This window comes from Malaya genurostris, chromosome 3 (genome assembly GCF_030247185.1).
Source record: "Malaya genurostris strain Urasoe2022 chromosome 3, Malgen_1.1, whole genome shotgun sequence".
Classification (NCBI taxonomy): Eukaryota; Metazoa; Arthropoda; class Insecta; order Diptera; family Culicidae; genus Malaya; species Malaya genurostris.
This window is the reverse complement of record NC_080572.1, coordinates 274378187-274396025: the sequence shown is the minus strand read 5'-3', so window position 1 is coordinate 274396025 and position 17839 is coordinate 274378187. Positions and strand designations below refer to the sequence as shown.

Genomic DNA, 17839 nt, shown 5'->3' with positions numbered 1-17839 from the left:
GATAAGTTTTCTGCGGAAAAGCGACACAACACAAGTAGCTATTGCGTTATCAGAAACAACTGACATATCTTTGTTGTCTTTCGCACTCTCCGTAGGGTGGCTTCCGGCTCGAAGTGCTTGACCAGAAGGAGCGGCCAATTTTGAATTTGACACGTAGCGCTAAGGGAAGGAAATTTTTGCGAGATGATGCAACGTAAGTAAACTATCATAAGTGTCGAGCATCGGTTTCGGGGAATCCTACAGTCCGAATAATCCTACAAAAATGATATTCCATATTCCAGAGCACAGCAGTTTCAGGTGACGCTTCCACGCGACTTCACCTGTCCGGACTGTACGATACGGTTGACCCGGCAGGCTGACGAGTGGGGCAGCAACTATCTGTTCTGGTCCTGTGCGGATGTGGACATCGTTCAGCGCAAGGAATACCGAGAGTCCTGCTCTGGCCATGGCAAGTTCATTGCACGTTGCAAGTGCGAGAAAAAATTCTACGGCAATCGATGCGAGTACTGGGACGAATGTGTCACCAATCAGGATTGCGGTTTGCAGGGAACCTGTGTGGATTTGGGTGGAACTTCGTTACCACGCAAACAGTGCTACTGTCGACTGGGCTGGTTCGGACCGGGCTGTAGCAAAAGTACGAAGCAAATATTGATTTAGCTATTGATTGATTGTACCAAACCACTATCCGTTTTTTTTTTCACTGTTTGCAGAATCTCCTATCAAATCAACTGATATCGACTACTCACTGTACAAACAGAAAAATTTGTCACCCGACTTGAACGTGCACTGGCGTGTCCTCAAGGAGCAGAGTGAAATCGAGGTAGTCTTGAGGGTGAATGGTACCTCCTGGGTTGGTTTGGGATGGCGACCACGGCGACTGACGGCCGAATGTAAAAACTTCCCCCTGATTGGAGTGGCGGCTGAAGCCGGTTCAGCGGAACCTGAACCCGGTGCCGAACCGGAACCGGGGGCGGAACCGAACGCTGAGCCAGAGCCTGGTTCGGAACCGGAACCAGGAAGTGAACCAGGTAAGTTACAAACGCGTGGTTGGTTACTGGATAGATTGACCGTTTTCTTTATGTGTGAGTGTGCGTGTGTTTCATTTTGTTGTACATATCTGATTACAGAACCGGAAGGAACTGCAGAACCAACTTCTGAACCGGCTTCACACCCCGAACCGGCACTTGAAGGTTCGGCTGAACCGGAGCCGAAATCAGAACCAGAACCAGAACCGAAATCTGAGCCAGAACCAAACTCTGAACCAGAACCGGCTCTTGCCGAACCTGAACCGGAAGTTGCTTCTGAACCGGAACCGGAGAGTACCTCGGAACCGGAGCCAGCGGCAGAAGTTGAAGCGGAACCCGGTGCCGAACCGAAAGCCGAACCAAAATCAAAGAAGAGTAAGCGTGCCACCGGAGGAGGTAAGCTCTAACAAACATACCATTTACGATTGTTTAGCGATAACGAATGAAGTGTTTTGCAATAAACGATAATCCCCGTTTCCATTGTTTAGATTCGCACCCGCCGAGTAGCGAACCGGAGCCCGAATCATCACCGAAAGCCGAACCCGAACCAAAATCCGAACCAGCGTCAGAGCCTGAACCAAAAGCCGAAACAACGGCTAAACCCAAACCGGCTGCTCAGAAGAAAGTAAATCTCTGGACCCCTCGGCACGATTTCAACCCGATGGACTGCACCGATATCGTGATCGGAACGGCACGTGGAGAGAACCATCGTGTGTGGGATTACTACACGCGAGATCGTTCCACACCACGGCTGGACACGTTCTGGGGTGGCAAGTCGGATCTGACGGCAACCGGTGGGTTCGAGGTGGACGGCGTTACGACCATCGTGTTCCGGCGTAAGCTGGCAGCCAACGAACCAACGGACCATTCGTTCGTTGACGATCTGATGCATGTCATCTGGGCCAAGGGCCAGGAACCCGGTGCCTACGTGCATTCGCCTCCGTCCGGTCTGGAAAAGGAACCGTCCAGCGTACCGGATTTCTACATGCGCGATGAGCTGAAGTACCACGGTCACCGGATGCAGCGAGGCGTTTCGCAGATTAACTTTTTGGGTGAGTATCCTTTTGGTATTTACGCAACTGAATTAGAACTCTGTTTTGTAATCTTAATCAATCGAGGATCGCACTTTATTTTTCAAAAAATATATTATTTAGGGAAACATGTTTTCATTCACTTAGCGTGTAATTAGGCCTTTCTCATTTTACTTATATTTTCCTAATTATTACTAAAGAAGATTCCATTGAATCTTGAAAAGAAGTTTCTGACCACTACTTCCGAATCCGGCTAGGGAAGCATGGGGCAGGATTGATCCATAGATTTTATAAATCTGTGGTCAAATGCAGGAATGAACATTTGAACCTTCTACGCTATGCATAAACGATATCAGAGCTCAACATTGTCACGCATTCTCAATGAAAGAATCCAATCCAACAGCCTCATTTTCAATACTTTACTGTCTCATTCGTAAATGACCGACACCAGAACAAACGAAGAGAGACGAAGCATTTTCGTTTCTCATTAAAAAGAATGAGAGAGAATAATTGCCAACGTCACTCTTCCCTCTATGACAAGACGAAAGCAAACTAACGTCTGCGGGGAGCATTAGCAGAATTTCAATTCTCAATCTTTCATCGATGTATTGAAAATCGGTGACGCTTGGCTATAAAGAGTGATTAAAATATGACAAATCGAAATAAATTCATCCCAGAACCTCTTTGGAAACCAAAACTACTACAAATTCGAGCACCAACAGGTAAAAGTCATTGTGAAACCTTTTTCTGTCATTTTCGATTCTCATAGCATCGGTTGAATATCGACAATGCATATTATGGGATTTTCACTGAAAACTGCAAATGACTGGAAGGGCAAATGAAAGAAAAAAACACAATTTGAAACTACTCTCTCCCGCTTATGTCATTGACTGGACATGGATTTCGTTCTCATAGTTTGCAAGCGAAGCTGAGAGTGACAGTAATTTCTCGTCATTTTCGTCTATTTTAAGTCAGTGAAAATTACTTTTATTAGCTGATCGATATACATTTTCATAATACTTTCAAATAATAATTCTTGCTTTCATCTGCTCTATCGTTTTGGTTGATCGAGGCGAGACCATAATGCATTCTTGCCGTAATCTTTCTGGGATTCGTTTTTTGCAATCCTCGGATTGCTTCGAAAAATTTTCCTACCGAGAGTGGCGTTTCAGTCGTCGCACAGTGGTTCGAACCGATAAAAACGTAGACAAAAATCAGTAGCTGCCAAACCGTTCTTTTAATACATATAGTTGCTTGTAAGAAATTATTTACAAATATATACCGCGTAATTTGATTCTATTCCTAATTGTTCATAGCCTACTTTGACAAAATAATATAACCATAATTTTTTTTCTGAAGAGATAGAAATTTTTTTCTTTTACAAAGTTTTAGAACTATTGAAAAAAATTTACTTTGCCAAATATACCAAAAGTCTAGGTCGCACCGTTTCGGATATACTAAGCGTGTTTAAGGCAACCCCCTTAAAATCAGCTTTTTTATTCATAACTTGTTTCGAGTTATTTTTTTATGCATACTTTGTTTGGAATTAAAAGAAAATAAAAGATCCCATATTTTTGTTGAAGGTAGTGCATACGTTTATTCTTTCCTGACAAAGTTATACGAAATTTTACCTTTTTTACCTATGGTAAAACCTTACACCGAAGCGAAATATGCAACTTTATGCAGCTGATTTTTACAAAATTTATAGGAAAAGATATGCTCAATACTATAAAAAAATCTAAGTGGATCTCGATGGAACTTTAAAAAATTTAAATTAAAAAATTTTAATTAAAGATTTTTAAAATTGATCACAGTTTACCACCAAAAATTACAGAGCGGTAGGAAATAGTGAGACTGTTTTTATTGCTTACCATAATGATTCCGATCAGCTATTATGGAAACGGGGAAACGTGCACAGATTTAGCACAGATAGGTTTTTGACTTGATCACAGATTTTTGAAAAAATGACCTGGCATCCCTGTTGGTAAGGTGGAAACAAGCTACGAGCTGAATGGATCTTCGGCTCTTGAAGAGCGAGTTATAAATGAAAAGAAATGTGTGCATGAGCTTTTGTTCGTTCTTCCAAATGTGTATCTATCCTTCTTTAACAGATTGAATGAGCCATTGTCAATAAGAAATCTTACCTCTCACTCAGTAGGCTAAGGTACATTCAGGGATGCCACTTTTGTAGATATTCTCAAATGTGACATAATAATAATTCGCAGACAAGTTAGTTCGGATAGCATTGTTCTTTGTGCATCAATGATTTCGTTCATGCATACGAAAGAAAAACGGAGTAAGAAAAACGGCGCATAAGAAAACGACGCTCGAAACAAACCTTCAGCTCAATCTAAATGAGCTGATGAGCTGATACATTGAATCGATTCCCTTTAGTGAGCTGATCGGTTCGGAGCTGCTCACCGGTATGAGCTGCTTCGCACATCTCTAAGTGAGCGTCGCACGATCAACATATCGTCTTAAAAAACGTGTTGCTCCGCGATAACTCAATTTATTTACACGTTTAAAAATGAAAGCTCTTCGTTTGTACTTTGACAATACTTTTTCATACTTTGTTTTGAAAACATTTTTCTATTTTTTTAAACATGTGTTGAACTTTTGATAATTTGTCGGATTTTCAATATTTAAAATTAACTTTGAAAAGGCCTAAAAAAATTGCATCGCGTTCCACTAAGATTTTTTTCTAATATTGTTAATCGAAAAAAGTAAACAAAATAAAAATCACACCAATTTGCTTAAATTGCGCGTGCAAGCATGAGCTTGTTTATGCGTGTTTACGCGCACTTTGTAGTAGATACTTAGGTAATATAGGTAAATTCTACGTAGATAAATCCTAGAAAACTGTTTTTAAAATAAAGTGAATATACCTCGAAAAATAATTTTTTTACATTATTTATATCTTCAGCAAAAATACTTCAAATGTTTTTTTCTTCAAGATGAGATAGAAAAAAAATTTTGGATAAAAAAAAATTTTTTTTTTTCGAAATTGTTACTACCCCCTTAACAAAAATTAAGGTGCCACTTTCAAAAGAAGCGTAATATAATATTGTAAAACTTCTTCGAAGACACGTTCGCTCTTAAAAATCATTGAAACTCAGTACAGACTTTTGACCGTTTTTTTCCCAGTTTTAAACCATTGCACAGTGGAGAAAAAACGATCAAAAACGCGACTTTGCTCAATAATTTTATAAGAACCTAAGCAAATATTTTCAAAGTTAGTATTTCTTATGCAAATTTTTCCGTAGAATCGATTTATGATAGTTAGAAGATTCGCAAAATTGCTCCAATTCCTCTTTTTTCTGACTTTACTTCGAAAACTAACTGTGAAACTCAGGAAAAAATTCAATTCGACCAATCGGAAGGTATTCCTGGTATGTTCATAAGTTATATAAATGGATTGTTTCTAATAAGATTGACCACAAATAACTATATTCTGTTTTACCCCCAGTCATCTTCTTCCATGGATTTACAGAAAAAAAAGTTCTACTGATCGGTGTTTGAACCAATATTGGTTAAACAAGACAGTTCTAAGTTTCGCATATAAACTCAAATAATAATTAACAGATAGTCTTCATGATCGCATACGTCGTGCTACATCGTTTTACCCCAATTTTCCCACAAATATAATTTTATGTTGAATTCAGATTTACAATCCCGAAGCAGATTCAATATGACCTGCCAATATTTTTTCATATTACGTGCAAAACATCTGTGATCCAATTAAACACAATAGGAAAGACAGTACTAGCCTGTTTAACCCGTTTTACCCCAATTTATTTCATAAGTCGTTTTTCTGGTTAAACTTCTGGGCTTCTGCATACCTTAAGCAGGCTGATTGCGGTTGATGAAAATCGATTGATATTACGCAAAAGGCTCTAAAAATAGGATTACAAATGAATTCGATGGCCGCACGAATCTTGTTATACCGTTTTACCCCAATTAATCTTTTAACTGAGTCTTAAGATTTTGCTCCACATTTGGAAAATAGTTCGTAATATGAATCGATTTTCATCAACCGCAATCATCTTGCTTTCGGTATGCGAAAGAAAGTTTAACCAGAAATACGACTTATGATATAAATTGGGGTAAAACGGAGTAAACAGGCTAGTACTGTCATTCACAATGTGTTTAATTGGATCACAAATGTTTTGCACGTAGTATGAACCAATATTGATAGATTGTATTGGATCTGCTTTTGAATTGTAGATCATATTTCAACTGAGTATTATAACTAGAAAAAAATGGGGTAAAACGGTACAGTGAGTTTTCTGTTGTCAATAAAACTATATGCAATCGATTTGTTAGACTTTTTTACATCGTAAACACTCTATTCGCTCTTCTGCAAGTTCTTCGGTTTTATGTTATATAGTTAAGCTTGAATACAATGCAGTATAAAAAGGGATTTTGGGGTAAAATGAACATGATAGCGTTTCGTGCGGTCCTTCTAAATACATGGAATCGATTTTACTGACCATTTTACACAAAAAAAGTGCTTTGTGGTCAGCTGTATCATGCCTCCAAAAAATTGTCGCGTTTTTGGTCCATTTTTCCCCACTGTGCATTGTGCGTCGTTTCAAATGATAGTATGGGATTTTAAATACACTGCACCCTGTAATTTCAAAATGGTAAAATGGATCCAAATGAAATTCAACAGCAATTTATGAGACCGTAGGGCCTTTCATTTGAATCATAGTTTTTATAAATTAAAAACCTGTTTTATTCCATTTAGTGGTGTAATGAAGCCTTTCCCAAATTATTCATTATCTCCTATATATTACAGCTGAAATTCCTCGAAATACGACAAGTTTAGAAAAGAATTTTGAAGATTTCTGTTGCACAATACTGCTACATTCATATAAACTGAGGTCTCTTTTTACACGGGGGATACGAACCGTGTAACTTTGGATATCCGCGTAGAAAAGAACCGCAAAATGGAAGAATATTTTTTTGATGTGGTAGAATCTGAAAGAAATATATATTTTTTGTGAAAATCGACTTTATGACTTTGGAAACATATTTTTTTAAATCCAATATGTTCAAGTGTCGAAGAGTTGACTTAAAAAAATATCGGGATAACACCAGATCTCAAAGTTTCATGCATTTCTAAGAAAACCGCGTAAAAAAACCGCCTATCTTCGGAAATCCGCGTGAAAAAGTCGCGTAAAAACCGCGTTAAAAAAGACTACAGTGTACTACATTTGAATTTAAGCCAGTGAAAATCTATTCAATCATCATCATCATCATCATCAGCCTCTCATTTGATTTTAAGTTGAAGAAAATCGCTCAGTGAACATCGAGTGCACTGCATTTCTTTTTTTGCGCATTTGACCCTGTTACTCCTGAACCGGATGCTCAATCCGGATGAGATTCAATAGATGAAAGTCAATGGAACTAAGAGACCTTTCATTTGAATCCAAGTTTGTTTAAATCGGTCTAGCCATCTCCGAGAAAATCGAGTGCATATTTTTGTTACATACACACACAGACATTTTGCCTATTCGGCGAACTGAGTCGAATGGTGTATGACACCTCCGGGCCTCGATTTTTCCGAAAGTTTTTTGAGATGTTCAGGGAAGAGATGGTGGGTTCTCAAAAGTGCCAAATTTTTGTTCAGGTGGTTTATGATCTATTCTTGATAATTCATTTTTAATAATAATTCTACCCGACTGATAGGCTAGTTTTATCATCCAAAACATGCCACGCTCGTGTTCAAATGATCAAGTTTTCTTCGTCAGTGAATAACCTTCAACCTTCTTATAGCATGCAGTTTTCTTACCCGCCTACATTTCTCTATCACATTTTCAGAGGAGAAGCGACTCGAACCGATTGTAGCGGCCGAAGGAACGGCAACCGGCGGCATTACTGATGTAGCAGCTGCCGTGCCAAGCGGCCCAAAGAGTCACGAACTGGACAACGAATGTCACGGATTCTGGAAGTTCCCACGGGATTGCGAACCGGCCAAGTTCAACTGTGAATATTATGCCAGCTGGCAGGTGGTTGGCAAGGGAGACGCCGTCACGTTCCACATCGAAACCAACAACACCCAAACATGGACGGGAATTGGCTTCAGCGACAATCAGAAAATGTCCCAAACGGATGCCATTATCGGATGGGTCGATAAAAACGGCCGGCCGTTCCTGATGGACACCTGGATCAATGGTTATTCGGCACCGAAGCTGGACGACCGACAGGATCTGTACAACGCGTCGGGAAAGATCGCCAACGGGTTGACGATTTTGGATTTCAGCAGGAAGCGCGATACCAGCGATGAAAGTGATCTGGCCTTCACCGAAGATCACTGTCTGTATCTGATGTTCCCGCTGAACGGTGGCATCTTCAATCCGGTGAACAAGAAGATTCGAAAGCATGACTCCACACCGGTAGTGACGGACTCCCGGGTTTGTGTCAAATCATGTCCACAACTGTTCGAAAATCTGTTCAACGAAGCTTCCACGCCGGCTCCGGAACGACTAGCCTATGCAGCATCCATCCGTTTGACCAACTTGGCATCGGCGTTCAAAATCCCGGAGACGGGTACGGCGGAGTACAACGATTTGGCTAAATCGATTACGGATAATTTCAACGGAATGTTGAAGGGTGTCGGTGGATTCTACAAAACTGATGTGGTGAATTTTGAGATGTATGTATTTTTATTCGTATTTTGTAACCATAGAATCGTATCCTAATGATGATAAATGTAATTTAAGGGATCAAGCTGGCGTTTTAGTCAACATGAACATCCTCTTGAACAAGGACGGCATCGAGAGTAATCTGGTGGATGATCCGGCCAAACTGGAGCAGACCATTCAACATTTGATCCAGAACAATTTGTCCTCCGGCAAGGTCGGAGCACTATCGGTCGATCCGGAGTTCCTAGAGTTTATGACACTGGAATGTAGGGTTTTAATCGAATTCGTAGCATAATGCGAAGCTTTATTTTGAATATATTTTTTTCATCCAGACAAACAACCAATCAACAATGAGCCATCGTTCTTCGAACGAGCGGGAACGAGACTTTATACAATTCTGGGATGTATTGCCGCTCTGGTTTTCATCGCAATTGTCCAAGCCAGCTGCACCATCTACAAAACTCGCAAGACGAAACAGATGAGGGTAAAATTAAAATCGAAAACAAATCCATTTTATACCGACAACGCTGAATGTACTTGCAGGATCAGTTGATTCCGAATTCGGCCTGGAAGGACTACTCATCCAATACGAACTATGCGTTCGATAATTTCGAAGCTGACACGAAGAGTCACGGCAAACATCGTTCCGATCGTGGCTATAGCAACGGCAATAGTCAGCAGACGACACTGCAGATGTCGCACTCGCCGAATAAGTCGCAGTACTACGAAATCGATCGTACCGATGGAATGCACCGGAATGGTGACCACAGGTTGGTGAAATTATTTCATTTTTTTTGTATTTTGAGCAATTCCAGAAATTGGTAGTAGGACTCCAAGACTTCCAACATATTCCGAATTGGATGAAACTTTACACACGTCAACAGTAAGGCAAACCATTTGTTTTGCTCGAATGAAAAAAGGCAAATTCCTCTAAAGACTGGTGTTTAGGAAGGACGGATTGAATTTTTCGAGCACTATCCGATCAACAGGTCGTATCTAAACTATTTCTCTTTTTGATACTTGTTAGAAAATTTCGATATTTTATCTACTAACGAGACCAGACATATCAGCACTTGATACGAAAACAAGTTTTTGTTATTAACTTGTTAGGTCTTGATGATCGGGTAGCTTCAAATTAAAGACGAGTGATCCGCTCGCGAACGGTTCAAAAGAACAAGTTCTTCTGGAAAAATATTTGTTAAAGAACGATAATTCTCTGGTTTTTTCGTAGTTCTCCAAAAATGCTGTAAAAAGTGTATATATTTTGCGAACTCTAACACAAGCGAATGATTGCTACTTTAAATGCAAGTGAAAAAGTAAAAAATGGTACAAAGAAGTTGCGGGAAAGTGAAGGGGCACCCTGGAAGAATATACACTGAAAAAAAAAAAGTTATTTTTTTGAGAATTATAAAACTAATCGGAAAACAAAAATTGCTTTTGATCCGCATCTCTAATTATGTTTTTAATTTTTATGTAAAATTAAGATTTTACAGGCTGCAAAACTTTAAATGCTTGATCACAAATAGTCTTATCAATACTAGAAAACTGAAAAGTTCATTTTTTTCTAGGCCCGATGGTTTACCCGCTGTTATTTTACATCGCTGTATTAAGGTGAAACGTAGACCCAAAAAAGGCGCGCAAAATTTTAACCGCTTGAGTTGATCGAATCGTCGCACAAATCATAACAAAAAAACTGACACATAGAAATCAGATATTTTCAGTGATTGAGCGCAGTGGGCTTACCATTCGTGACGTTGACTTGTAAAAAAGACTCATTGATTCATAATGGATTTTTGAATCCTCATTCAATCGTTATTGTACGTGAATAGTGAGCTATGTAATCGAAGCTATGCTATGAATCGGCTGCGAAGTCCGTTGAAACAAATGGTCAGATTCAACAATAAATGTAATACAAAGACTTTGTTTTGATTGATGATGTTTATTCGAGTTTTTTATTATCTAGTACAATTATATGGAGATTGTGCCCAATAAATTCTATTCAGTTTAATGATACATTTTCCATGAACGTATATATTTTTGAATTCTGGTTCTGGCACCAAGTTATATAAAGATTATGGAACACTTAAATTCTACATGAACGATAATATTTGGCTTGTATTCATTTCATTCAGCAGCCTGTCAAGGTTAAATTTTTAGTTTTAATATAATGAATTGCTACAATCTGAAGTAATACCGAATATATGATATTACACAGCCATGCATTATTGCTTAAGCAACATTAATACATTTAACTTAACAGATTTGAACATTACCAGCATTATAAACGACAGTTACTTAGAAAAAAGAAGCGATTTCTTACAATACCCATTTTATTGTATTTAACTAATTTTTTTTAACACAAATCCCAATGCTGCATAAATTCGTGTCATAATTTGATATGTAATTTTTGCTCACGATATAATGCCACCGTGCCCACCGTGCATTTCTCACATCACCTCAATACGAAACAGCAGCGACGCAAGCGATAAAAAATGTGAAAGAGTTTATGTAAAATTTCGTTTTACATAAACTTTTCAACAGTTAATGTTCAAATTTTTTATTGTTCTGGCTAAAGAAATTCTTCTAAAGACACTACTTTCCAGTTCTAAAACCATCACCGTGGAACGGAACAGTAACCGTTTATTCATTTCAAAACCCAATTACGGCTTGGCAAAGCAAAATTGCAAAATTTTAAGAATACTTAGTTGTGATAAATTCAATTGCGAGAACTTGAGTGTTTTTAGTTTTTTATTACGTTTCACGAGGATGAATTTAAGGGGCGGGTAGAATCTAACACTTTTGAAAAATCAATTATTTTTTTGTTTGTATTTTCTTATAGTAAAACATTTCAAGAATATTTAGTGAAATTTTCAAGTCTATCGGAACAAAACTCAGCAAGTTATGGGCCTTTATCTTTGCTTACCTCATACTGCGAAGAATAAGAGCTCGGCACACAGACCCAAGATTTCTGCTTCGATTGACCTAAAAACTTAACAAAACATTCTTAAAATGTTTCATTATAACAAATTTTGATATAAAAAATATGATATTTTGAAAAAATGTTGGAGCCTTCGGGCGCCCTAGAGTAATGAATTGTTTCCTTCGATTTGATAGACAAAAAACTTTAAATGCGTTTTCCTCGAAAGCAGGTTTTGAAAGTCCGTGTCCATCGTCATTCAAAAACTACTGCACCATTTTTTTCAAATTTTGCACACCTTTCTACATAGAAAAAAACCAGACCCCAACGTTTTCTTTTTCGTTGTTTGATACTTTGTTTACGGCTACAAAATGGCGGATTTTTTTTGTGAAAAATCGTAGTTTTGACTTTGAACAACCACCAAAAATTCACAAAATTAAAAACAATCAAACAGAAAAGTTGGGTCGGGAAAAACTTCTACTCTATCTATGCTGCTTTGATTTGTCTGCGCTGAAATACAGTGGACACCGTAAATCATGATTTTTAAGAAGCGTCCTCAAAAATACCTCTTCACCGACTTATTTCTTAATAATATTTATTTTGTTGAATGATAGTTCTGAAAAAATCGAGAAAATTATTATTTTTTTATCATTTAGACCCAACCTGCAAGACCGTCGAAATTACATCAATATCCCAAATGTATGCAATTATATTTTTGTACATACTTGCAATACGGATTTCGAGCTTCTCTTCCCCAAGCTTGTGTTCAAGTTTTGTATGCAAGCAGTTATTTTTATAGCGTTAAGTATCTCTACCATTCTGCGATTTGGGTTGAAGCGACAACCTTTTTCTCATTATCAATTTAGTTCATCTTATATAAATTAAAAAAAATAATCTTAAGCACTCAAAATTTACCCCAGGGTAGTTGTCAATTTCTCAGGCGAAACGATATAACATGGAATTTCATCCGAGCTTGCATGACACAAGATCAGAGCATACCAATTAAAGCTTCAAATCGTTTTATGGCACTTTTTGTCTTGCTGTCTAGCAACAACCTACCTCTAGCATGCTACGAGTAGGACTGAAACGTCAGCTATAATTTCGCTTCTATTTATAGATTCGCGTGCTTCCAACAGCTTCGCTTTTGCATCGATTGACCAATCAGAGCGATGCTTTCCCTTTGATATATCGCTTACTCCTTCAAAACCGTCGACTATGGCAGGGAAATCCGGTATGCCGGAGATTTCTAGCAGACAAAATAGGACACTGCTCACTACTAATCAAAATTTCAATCATTTATAATTGAAAATACGTGGCTTGATACATTTAAATCGAATCTTAGAAATATTTCCAATCAAATAATGAAATAATATTAATAATAATAACTTGTATTTTTCTTTGAGTTTCTGATTTGCATCCCTATATAGAAAATAAAGATGTGTTTCACATCAAAATGATGACACGCATTTTCGGAACATTGGCTTTTTGTTGAAATAATGAGTTGAATGCAATAAAATGGGTATTATAAGAAATTGTTCATTTTATAAATCAACTGACATTTATAATGCTAGCAATGTCCAACTATGTTTAGCCCAATGTATTGATACTAAACAGGCTACTGAATGAAATGAATACAAACCAGGTATTACCATTCATTAACAACATTGAAACAACCTGGTATAAAAATCACAATTCAAGAATATATACGTTTATAAAAAATGTACTTATTTGGTACATTTCGTTGTCTAGTTCAGTAATTTCTTATTTCAATAGTTTTTCAATCGATAATAAAACTCGACTGCGCTGTCTCATGCGATGAATTACTATTTGGTACTGGTAGATACCGAAAACACTTGTATATTTTCTTGCTTTCAATCGTTCTACTGAAGCTTGCTACTGAATTCAGGTATATACAATGTTAGCATGTTAGTCAATACATATACATAAAATCTCATATTAGTTAATTATAAATACTAATAGTTCATATTTCTAGTTTAATACAGATCAGGGTCATTTCGCCGAAAGCCATTTCGCCGAAACTCGTTTCGCCGAAATCCGTTTAGCCGAAAGCCATTTCGCCGAATGGGTCATTTCGCCGAATGCCATTTCGCCGAAAGGGTCATTTCGCCGAATCCTGAAATCGTCTTGCAATCGTAATTAGAATTGATTTAAATAAACGACAAACGAAAGATGATAGCGCTAACGCCCGTTTTGTTGACCTACCATTGTACTTCTTGAATAATGATTGATTGTTGTACTCTTGAATAAAGATTGTTTCATGATCCTCAGAAACTTGTTGACTATTAGCTAGTAAGCATCAAAGCAGTTGCATAGATGTATCTACCAGGCAAATGTAGGTGGTATTTTCCGTTTATTAAGTGAAAATGAAAAAAATATCTAATGCGGCTACGCCACATCGTTTTGGTTCATGTGCTGTCCGACCTAGCTACCGCTCGTTCGGACCTAACTAAAGCAAAGAAACCTAGCTTTGAGTAGACCGGGCAAACGAGGCGGTTACAGGTTTGTATGCAAGAAGCCGCCGCTTCCGACGGCGGGTCGGCGGCCGACTCAGCTGGCGTGCCGCCGAGCCATCTTGGCTTCGGTTATGTGGCTGCGCCACATCAGTTATACAGGAGACATAACATGAAGGAAATATGACCCTTTCGGCGAAATGACCCTTCCGGTAAAATGGCCCTTTCGGCGAAATGACCCTTTCGGCGAAATGACCCTTTCGGCGAAATGACCCTTTCGGCGAAATTACTCTTTCGGCGAAACGACTTTCGGCGAAATGACCTATTCGGCGAAACGACTTTCAGCGAAATGGCATTCGGCGATATGACCCGCTCCCTTTAATAATAATCAATAACAATAAAGATTGTATTAGGAAATATTCTCAAATCCATTACGAATCAAATCAATAACAGCCTTTTTTTACGAGCATTCAAAACGTGTGGTAAGCCCACTGCGCTCGATCACGGAAAATAGTCCTGGTTTCAATGTGTCGGTTTTATCTGTTATGCTTTGTGCGACGATTCGTTCTGGCACTACATTTCACCTTAATGCTTTGGCTGGACCACTAAGTGCTATTTTCACTCGATCATTTGAACAAGCAAAATTTCCGCGGATCTGAAAACAATCATACATTTGCCCAATTTTTAAAGATGGCGATCGTCGTAATGTTACAGCATAACTAATCTTTCCGCTTCATCGAAACTTTTCGAGATTGTTGTAAGTAGTGCTATATTGGATCGAATAAAGATTTATATATATATATATATATATATATATATATATATATATATATATATATATATATATATATATATATATATATATATATATATATATATATATATATATATATATATATATATATAATTCTTTATAAAATTTTGGTCTACGTGGTTTATGAACGGTGCCAAAGGTACGAGTCGAAATAAAGTCTATTGGTTTGGTTTTATCAATAAGCAAAAACATCAAAATATAGAGATGTTTGTGGTTTTTTAATTTTACTTTCACGGCTTTTTGAAGTAAAATTTCTTTCATTTTCAGTGTATGTTTTTTTAGAATAATCCATCGCTGGAGAAAAAATACATCCAAATTAGCCTCTCCCTCCGCGTAAAACTAATGGCTTGTCAAATTGAAGGCGTATGCAAAGTTATTATTTTGATATACGTTTCAAAACTGCCAGTGTGTCCTGAATTTAATCTAAATGGAATCAAGTCGATCCCGATTTGACCAGTTTTCGTGTTGACAGTTTTTAGAATTGTTCTTTATCAAAAGTTCTCTGTGAAAAAGCCTTCATATACCAAGTCGATCGAAATTAGACATTCTCCTTCTCCCACTGTAGAGTTTAGCAGATATTTCTAATTTACCCCTTAGAAATGTCTACGTGTTTGAGTTTGCCGCATCCACAGATAGCCTGCCATACTAAGTACCTTTAGGCAAGATTCACGATCCACCTTTGGGGCTGGCCAGAATTTTCCACAACCGCGCTCAAGTTTTTGTTGTTGAAGAACAAATCTTGCTAGGAAGCCATCTCAATAATCACTTGACAGATTGTAACGAAATTTTCCACATGCAAACAATGCACTCTAAACTAGTTTTTCCCAATATTTTGTCAATTTTTATCTATCCATTCTTTACATTACGGGTCTACATGACAGTTTTTTTGTGTAGTAAGATTTGTTTGTAATATTAAAATGTTTTGATGAACTGTTTCAATCTGTCTTTTAAAATGTATGTTGTTATAAAATGAATACGTAAGATTCAATACTTATAGACAATAATTTCATTTCCATCGAAATTTGAACAATCTTTTGAAAAACAACAATAACTAACTATTATCGTTATCATCTAGGAACGGCTCCCGCTCCGGACACGACCCCCGCGGTGGTGACCGATCGTATTCCGATCGGGCCTATTCGTTACCTCGGCCGATGCATCAACAGCAACAACAACAGCAACAGCAGCAGCAACAGCAGTCTCATCATCAGCAGGGACAGATGCAGCGACCCGGTTCCGAGTACTACACGCACGATCGGCGCACCCAGCAGAAACGCCCCGGTAACAGTTCAGGTGCCCACTACGCTACCAGCTCGATAACCGGTAACGGTAACGGAATGCACTACCAGCAAGCTAGTCAACCACCACCGCAACATGGCGGCAGCCACATGCCCGAATCGTCGGATTTGTATTTTACTCCCACGCAGAGGAAGTATTCCGGCGAGGTGGTGAGGGTCTTTGTTGATTATAACAAGGATAAGAAATAGATTAACGGAAAAGGAGGCCATGGCTGACGCAGCGGATCGAAGCAACAGGTGATTTGGTTTGATCAAGTCACTGGATTTTTTCATGGCATGCCCTGTTCCCTGCGTCCCAGCAAAATTAGACCGAATGAGAGAAGTGAGTGTCTTTGTTTTTGTGTGTACATCGGACGAGATTCATAAACTGAACACTCTCCGATCAATGCCATTGTTAGCGGCAACGAAGTTTAAAATTACCCAATTACCAACAGTTTTAGTTATTGTGTATAATTTCACATCTTTTTCAGTTCACTTTACAGCTCCTCTCGAAGCAACGATTTCATATCTCACCATATTCTTTGCTTTCATTTCAATGCTCTATTCATACGTCAGGGAGCTCAGAGTCATTCCACTTGGACGATTAGATGTATAATTAAGTATATTGTTGAATGTAATCTTTTATCAGTAGAGAATCTTTTAACCAGAAGCAAAGTCAAGCCAAAACCTAAACTTTTGGGATTTTGTTGAAGATTATTGTTCTGCTATTGTTACGATAGTGTAATAATTTTATCTACTATTATTCTTTCATTTTCTGTTAAAATGATAGAGAAAAAGAATGATTATTCTATAAAAAATTGAACAAAAAATTTTAGTCTCGTTTCAATATTGTTGTTAAATAAACACTTACCAGTATGAAAACCAGAATCAGGTAGAATTATCTACTTCACTTTTTCCGCAGTCTTATCGTAAGTTTTGTCACGTATCGGATTAACACCATTTACTTTGAGCATTTGTTAAATTGCTTCTATACATAATTCAGTATAATCTGTCGATCGATATAAACTAACAGCTAAGCAATTTAGTTTACACAAACAGTTATAATACATCTGGTGAAAATACTCCCCTTCTTCGTTATAGCAACACATTTTAATTAGTCTTCTTTTTGTTTCTAGTATTAGGGTGGCAAAATTGTAAATAATGGAATTGACGTGAATTGTACAGGCCAACCTGCCCAGATTTTATGTTTTTATTTGTAAGTCAATTAACTTTTAATGCCAACAAAAGGGGTAGCACCCTTTCTTGTACAGCTGCTGCTAAAGGTACTATTTTAACTATACTATTTACATATTTTAATCTCCTCTAGACGATTGGTTGGTAGAGTACATACGTAACGGTATTGTTTAGCCGATGAGGATTCTGTACGTAGAGAAATATAATAAATATAACAAGTAGTCGTTACCGGAGGATGTTTTAATTCTGCATTGAGAAACTGTTTCTTCTATTGGCTTCGAAAACAAATTAATGCAATATACTGACTGTAATCGACTTAAATGCATCGGATTTTGGTACGAGCGTTCTGCATCTGCAAGGATATTTGAAAAAAACATATCTCGCCTACAGACGATCGCAGACGAGTAATTCAACCACGGTATGAAAGCTCTTTTGAAATAGTTTATTATGTAAGTAGTCTCAT

General features: G+C 37.8%; 1 protein-coding gene across 4 annotated transcripts in view; it reads left to right on the top strand.

Annotated features, from left to right (window-relative positions):
- LOC131439395 (uncharacterized) overlaps positions 1–17604 on the top strand; it is a 106568-nt gene extending 88964 nt beyond the window's left edge. For 3 of the 4 annotated variants that reach the window (XM_058610341.1, XM_058610342.1, XM_058610343.1), the window contains exons 4-13: positions 96–193; positions 282–634; positions 711–1028; positions 1128–1421; positions 1514–2077; positions 7880–8714; positions 8782–8969; positions 9036–9187; positions 9247–9473; positions 15981–17604. In XM_058610341.1, coding sequence (XP_058466324.1) covers positions 96–193; positions 282–634; positions 711–1028; positions 1128–1421; positions 1514–2077; positions 7880–8714; positions 8782–8969; positions 9036–9187; positions 9247–9473; positions 15981–16392 — 3441 coding nt within the window. In that variant the 3' untranslated portion in view covers positions 16393–17604. The remainder of the gene's footprint in view (positions 1–95; positions 194–281; positions 635–710; positions 1029–1127; positions 1422–1513; positions 2078–7879; positions 8715–8781; positions 8970–9035; positions 9188–9246; positions 9474–15980) is intronic. The other variant, XR_009231114.1, reaches the window with a different exon arrangement.
- Positions 17605–17839: the final 235 nt, after the last annotated feature.